The sequence below is a fragment of the Orycteropus afer genome, unplaced genomic scaffold, assembly GCF_000298275.1.
Source record: "Orycteropus afer afer isolate SDZICR_OR568_19922 unplaced genomic scaffold, OryAfe1.0 scaffold00056, whole genome shotgun sequence".
Lineage (NCBI taxonomy): Eukaryota > Metazoa > Chordata > Mammalia > Tubulidentata > Orycteropodidae > Orycteropus > Orycteropus afer.
Genome location: NW_006921643.1, coordinates 10,720,597 through 10,727,892, shown reverse-complemented (window position 1 = coordinate 10,727,892; position 7,296 = coordinate 10,720,597). Strand labels below are relative to the sequence as shown.

The 7,296-nt window shown below is 37.3% G+C and overlaps 1 protein-coding gene across 1 annotated transcript in view; it reads left to right on the top strand.

The window, feature by feature from the left end:
• The window catches only part of NR3C1 (nuclear receptor subfamily 3 group C member 1), a 164,848-nt gene that overhangs the window by 136,550 nt on the left and 21,002 nt on the right, over positions 1-7,296 (top strand). Inside the window, exons 4-5 of the mRNA XM_007939072.2 lie at positions 3,473-3,751; positions 4,756-4,900. Of these exons, the coding sequence (XP_007937263.1) occupies positions 3,473-3,751; positions 4,756-4,900 (424 nt within the window). The remainder of the gene's footprint in view (positions 1-3,472; positions 3,752-4,755; positions 4,901-7,296) is intronic.

Below are 7,296 nucleotides of genomic sequence, written 5' to 3'. Positions count from 1 at the left end.
TGTGTGTGTGTGTGTGTGTGTGTATAGTCTTTAGCAGTAGTCCTTTGTTCATCAGAGTGTCTCCCTAAGCCAAGCAATTTCAGTGATAGCCTAGGGTAATTTTGCAGAAGCAATCAGGCTCTCCCAGGGTCCATCCAGTTCTCTTCACAGATGAAATTCAGTACTGCAAGGGTTGTATTTTGATACTGTTGGCCCATACCAACTAAATTTTAAGATTTATTTTATGGCAGCTGTCTTCACTGCTTTGAAGTACCTGGCATTTGAGTACAAATAGTTTTTTATAAACAGTGATCCTAAATGTTTTATATTCATTTCAAGTTATAATCATTCCATAGTATAGCTTTATTTTTGGTATAAACAGTCAAATGAAACTTACAGACAAGTAGGTTTATGTCATTATCAGATTATTAAACCAAACGCACTGCCATTGAATTGGACCTGACTCATAGCGACCCCTCCTTGGGTTTCCGAGGCAGTATCACTATGGAAGTAGATTGCTCAGCCTTCCTTCCAAGAAGCAGATTTGTCACCTGTTATTTTTTTAACTAAACTTTTTAAACTTTCTTCCCCTTCAGGAAGGAGGAAATGAAGGTATCCCAGATTCATGAATGTATCTGTAGAGACTGTATATTGACTACTAATCTACCACATGCTCCATGGGCCAGGAACTTATGTACAGTAAAATTTGATTAATTAGATTGCTTAAAAAATGGTTAATAGCTTAACTAATTCAATTAGCATTCTTTGCTGAAGTTATTTTGAAAATGTATTATTTCTTGCTCTAATCTTTAGAATTCAGTTCACTAGTGTTTTATGACTTTTATTCAAAAGCATCAGTTCTCTCATAGAGGATTATAGATAAATAGTAAGAAATTAAACTCATTACATACATAGAAGATTAACAACAACAACAAAAAAATCCTCCAGCCTGTCATTATCCTTTCCTCTTTATTCTAATGTGAAATATAAGAACACATATTCTGGACAATTTAAAGTTATGGTTAACTGAAGATTTTACTGTTCTGTGTATGGATTGTGACATGCATGTTCTCTTTTCCTTTCTTCTGAGATCATGGGTGCAGTGAGATACCTTTGGTTATTTAAAGGGTTTCCTCACATACAGGAACTTTTCCTTTTTTAAAACTTTATCAAACCCACATAGAGTTGTAATGACCAGTTTTAAAATATTCCAAAACCATATTATCCTGCAAGTTGAAGTAATGATAGTTCTTATACTGTGTGCCAGGAACTGTTCTACAGTTTTTATGTAATTTAACTGATTTAGTCCTGAGACAGAGGATCATCTAAGTCCCAGGGAAGCTAAATAATTTGCCCAGACACACACACACAGCTAAATGGTAGACCCAGGATTTAAACCCTAACATGCTGGTTTCATTTGTCCCTTTTACTAGTACACATAGTGTATCTCCAATAGAACCAAAAAATAAACTCACTGCTGTCGAGTCGGAACCGACACGTAGCGACCCCTCCTTGGGTTTCCAAGGTGGTTGTTGTTGTTGTTGTTATGTGCCATCGAGTCGGCCCCAACTCACTACGGAAGTAGGATTGCCCAACCTTCCTTCCGAGGAGTGGCTGGTGGGTTTGAACCACAAGCCTTCTGGTTAGCAGTCAAGTGCTTTAGCCACTATGCTACCAGAGCTCCTTCCAAGGTGGTATCGCTATGGAAGTAGATTGCCCAATCTTCCTTCCGAGGAGTGGCTGGTGGGTTTGAACTACCAGCTTTCTGGTTAGCAGTTAAGTGCCTTAGGCAGTATACCACCAGAGATAAGTTAGAATAGCTCTGTCATGATCCTGTTTCTCTGTTTTGAAATGTTAACTAAAAATTCTCAAATTTCTCTGTGCCACATTCAGCACAGAACACAGTAAGAAATGGGACCATTCTATTCAGTGTAAAAACAGAGTTTCTGTTTTCTTTCTAACATTGGACATTGAGATACAGTTCCTGCTGTTGTTGTTGTTATGTGCCGTCGAGTCGGACCTGACTCATAGCGACCCCTCCTGGATTTCCCAGGTAGTACATGGGGCAATCTACTTCCATAGTGATACTGCCTCGGAAACCCAAGGGAGGGGTCGCTATGAGTCGGGTCTGACTCGACGGCACATAACGACAGGAACAACAACAACAACATCCTGCTAGTACATCTATTTTCACTAACTATATATTTTTTATATGTATTTTGTCATGTTGGGGACAGAGGATCTAATAATTATTTTAAAAGGTAATTGGCATTTACCTATCCCTTAGCAGCCCTCATAACTGGGAAGGTATGTTTCTTTCATACAAATTACATTCTTTGCCCCTCCTTGGAGCTTTGTGTGCTCTCTGTATAAGAATGATATAATTCTTATTTAGTCACTAATGCCAGATGACTGGTGGTATGATGTTAACTCTCAACTGCTAACCGATAGGTCAGTGGTTCAAACCCACCAGCTGCTCTGTGGGTGAAAGATGTAGCAATGTGCTCTATGAAAGATTTCAGCCTTGGATACCCTATAGGGCAGTTCTCCTCTGTCCTATGGGGTTAGTATAAGTGAATATCAACTTGATGTCAGTGAGTTTGGTGTTTGGCTTTTTACGTAGATGACTTCAAGAGTAGGAATATGTTCACTTAAAAAAATAAAAAACTATGGAATTCATGTTGTAATTTAGTTAGACTATTTCAGACGAAGTCAAAAATAAAAGATAGCCATTTTATATACAGTTTGAAAATAGATGCTGTAGGTTTATAGAGTATCCATCTAAATTGTCTTTATAAAAGGGAAATTTCTCATTGTTGATTTAGGTAAACTACATTTATTTTTCTCCCCAAGTAATATCTAGCATTTTAGGCAAAACGTGTATTTTTCTGCTGTTTGTCCTACTGCAGTTTTCATTATATGAAATGTTATGTCATTTTTTAATCTTCATAAGACAGAGGTTTTGTGCAAATGTATAGATAGTGCAGCTGTCTTCATTATATATACTCCATAATTTAGGTTAACCCTAAGTCATAGTTGCTAATCCGCTGTTATACACTTAGAAAGATTAAAGATTCTTTTAATTGATAGTACAAGCAATTTTCTTTATATCAATGGAAAAAAATTTCTACTTTGGAGTGAAAGTGAGACAAATTAATTTATGGAAGATTCTACAGAAGTGATTTGTTTAGATTGTTTTAGCATAGTGTTCTGTAACAGTTACATAAGGTGTAACTTTAATGAAGATGTAACTGGCTTATTTGTAGGGGAAATTAGTATGACACTGAGTTCCTAATGATCCTTTACTTTCAGGGAAAAAAGAAATCCTTCCCTTCCATGTCACTTTATCATAATTGCTAATAACAAATAAAACATATTTCCTCTTTCAGCCTAAAAAGTTTCAGAAATCAAAAATATTTCTTGAATAAATGGTATAGCCCAGATCTTCCCATTACAATTGATTTGTTCTTTGCATTTTTTTAAATATCTACAGCTCGAAAAACAAAGAAAAAAATAAAAGGAATTCAGCAAGCCACTACAGGAGTCTCACAAGAAACTTCTGAAAATCCTGTTAACAAAACAATAGTTCCTGCAACATTACCACAACTCACCCCTACTCTAGTGTCACTACTGGAGGTCATTGAACCTGAGGTGTTATATTCGGGATATGATAGCTCTGTTCCAGATTCGACTTGGCGGATCATGACTACACTCAACATGTTAGGCGGTCGCCAAGTAATTGCAGCAGTGAAATGGGCAAAGGCAATACCAGGTAAGATGCAAAGGATGGCAAACCTACAGTGCAGACTTTGGTATTTTCTTGCACAAAAACTCTCTGGCTCTTTATCATCTTGGTGCCCTGGAGTGGCTTCTTTATCTGGTTCTGGGGATTAACAAGAGGAAATCAGGTCAGTATGGGAGAGTAGGAAGTCTGTAATTATACTTTTATACCCTTTCCCATTTTTCAGGTTATTACGAAGAGCACAGTAATTTCAGATAGATAGATGATGTAATGTCAGACTGGAGTTACAGGAGTTACTCAGAATTTTTTCTACACTGAAGACTAGGAAAAGAAAATGTATAATATTTCTAAGAATTTAGTTTGTTTTCCTTCAATGTCTATTTTTGTTTTAAATCAAGTTATTTGTAAAATTGGTTAAAAACAAATATCAGGTGTGAATGGTACTAAAGTAGAATGATTTAAACTCTGCAAAAAATGAAATGATACACATTGGAAGTTGATGCAGAACTGCAGAGGTCAACGTTAGTGTCAATGCTAACTTTCCAGAAAAAGAAGCAGGGAAATTCAGAAAAAGAAACAGAGGGGAATTGACAAGTCTATTTTCAAATATTTGAGGACAGAACAAGAAGAGGTAGCCTGAGCTCCTATAATCCCTATTCTGTCAAGGAGGAAAAAAGTGTAAATATCAGAGGAAATTTTTAATTTCAATTTATTGATTGAGTACTGTTCTAAACCAGGACTCTCAGCTTTCTGTTTTGCTATTTAGTTCATGTTTATTTTAAAAAAAGGCAAAAGATGACCAAAAAATACTGGCTACTCTTTAGTTTTATTACACTGAATAATATTGAAATGCACTGAGGGCTTAGGTCTAAAGATGACAAAAGAAAACTGCCCAGCTTATGCCTCCTTTCCTCTGTTTGTTAGTAGTTTTCTCAAACAAGGATAATTGATAGCTGGTCCTTGGCTGTACTGTAAGAGATGATCTTCTCTTTAGCAACTAGAGTAGGTCCTTATACTTACTTCTTTTAATTCAGGATTCAGGAACTTACACCTGGATGACCAAATGACCCTGCTTCAGTACTCATGGATGTTCCTCATGGCATTTGCCCTGGGATGGAGATCATATAGACACTCAAGTGGCAACATGCTGTGTTTTGCTCCGGATCTGATTATTAATGAGTAAGTCATATGTGAGTCATCTTTCCAATATTCAAAGGTTATTTTTAACCAGGTGATGTTTTCCTGATGGACTTCTATTGTGATAATTCAGGACTGAATAGGCCCTATTAGGTATCCCATTAGGTATCCCATTAGGTATCCCATTAGGTATCTTAGAACTGGAGAGACTGTAAATAGAGTTGTGTATCAATGCTTTGGACAGGCCACTATAATACAGAGCAAATGTACATGTGCCATTCTTACTATCCTAGGATATATCTGAGGATATTTTTTAGGATCTTACTGTGAAATTCTTTTAATTGCATAACCCTATTCCAGGAAAGAAAAGGAAAATAGTAAAACTCATGTTGATCTGACTGTTGGTAGGGATAGTTACAGATGAGGACATCTAGGCCAAACAGAGGAGCTCTGGTAGCGTAGGCACTTGACTACTAACCAGAAGGCTGGCAGTTCAAACCCACCAGCCACTCCTTGGAAGGAAGATGGGGCAATCTACTCCCATAGTGATACTGCCTTGGAACCCAAGGAGGGATCTCTATGAGTTGGGTCTGACTTGACGGCACATAACAACAACAAGGCCAACCAGATGGGAGGTATCGACCCAGAGACAAGAAGTATCTCTGTATGGCAAGGCTTGTTCAATGTTGATGACTTGGAGAAACATGGGAGCAAAATTTTTCCCCCTGAAAATTGAGAGACCCAACCAACACTTAAGATTTTATAAGTCAGTTGTCTTAGTTATCTAATGCTGCTATAACAGAAATACCACAAGTAGATAGCTTTAACAAACAGACAATTATTTTCTCATATTTTAGGAGGCTAGAAAAGCATTATGCCACCAGAGCTCCCCTAGAAGTCCAAATTCAGGGTCCCAGCACTGGAGGAAGCCTTTTCTCCTCCTTTTGGCTTTGGAGGAAGGTCCTTGTCTCTTCTGATTTCTGCTTCTGAATAATCTTCATGTGGCTTGGCATGTGTCTTACCTCATCTCTGATTCTCCTGCTTGTTTGTTTAATCTCTTACATCTCAAAAGAGATTGACTCAAGACATAGCCTACACTAATCTTGTCTCATTAACAACAAAGGCAACCCATTCTCAAATGGAATTACAACCACAGGCATAGAGATAAGGATTTACAACACATAGTTTTGAGGGACACATTCAATCCATAACAGTCAACTGTTCTCTCATTTTATAGGCCTATGCTTCATCTGAAATATTTCAGGTGTCCATTCCCCCTAGACCTCACTGTAATTTTTCCTATCTAGTTTTCTCCCTTCCTATGCTGCCTATTTTTTCCTTTTTAAAGCACAAATTAAATCAACTAAAATTTCATTTTGTGCAGAGCTAAAATCATTTTCCTTTAATACAGTTTGGCAAAGTGTCAGCACAGCTCATTTTCACCCATTTTACAAATAACCTGCTTTGCTTTTCATCATATATCTCCCCAATACACAACTGTCTCTATATCTCCTCACTGACCACCCCAGTGCCTGCTCAGCACGATCTTCCATGTTTTTCAGAACTCGGCCTTACCTTCTCACTCATTATGCTCCTTCACATACCACACATGCCCTCAGCTCCTGATGTTACATCACCATGCCCCAGCTGCATATCCCTATATCTTATCACCTTCTACCTGGTATTACTATTGTCTGTGCCCATAACTTACCTCCTTTAAATGGGAATTCATACACACATACCCCCACGGTTTCAAGCAGAGTACAAAACAGTTTTTTGTGTTCATGTGAAAAAAGATAGAGATTTCTTTCATTGTAAGCTCTGGATGTTGTTAATAAAGGTTCCAAAAAAAAAAAAAAAATGAAATCTTAAGCCACGTTATTAGACTCTAATAGTCCCATTGCACTCTGTGCCATTCAGTTCATCATTATAGTCTGTGTTTGTTACATTAATTAAGAGTGACACTGACAACCTAGAATATGTCCCAAATGGCAAGGAATTTAAAAATTAACACCAATTGACAAGCAGGGACTGTTGGGAGGAAAGAGACTTGAGCAAGATTAGAACAGCCTAAAATTATATTCTCTGTTGGGTGTGACAAGCCCCAGAATAATATATGGAAGTTACAGAAAAACATTTATTTGATCTGAGTGTTAAATAGAAGGGCTTGTTTTATGAAATAGCAGGCTCCCATTATAATAAGTGTTTTAGCAAAGACTGGATAAGCCCCAAGTATTTTAGAAGAGAGACATGTACAAGAAGCACAGGTAGTAGGTCATTCTAGAGCCTGGGTATCATTTCCTTATATTAAACAAACAAAAAAGCCTGTTACTCAGGAAGAGAAAAACAAAACCACTGAGAAAATTGTCCAAGATTTGCTGGAGAAGAACTTCCTTGAAATGATGAAAGATGAGAATATATCCATTCAGGAAGTCCAA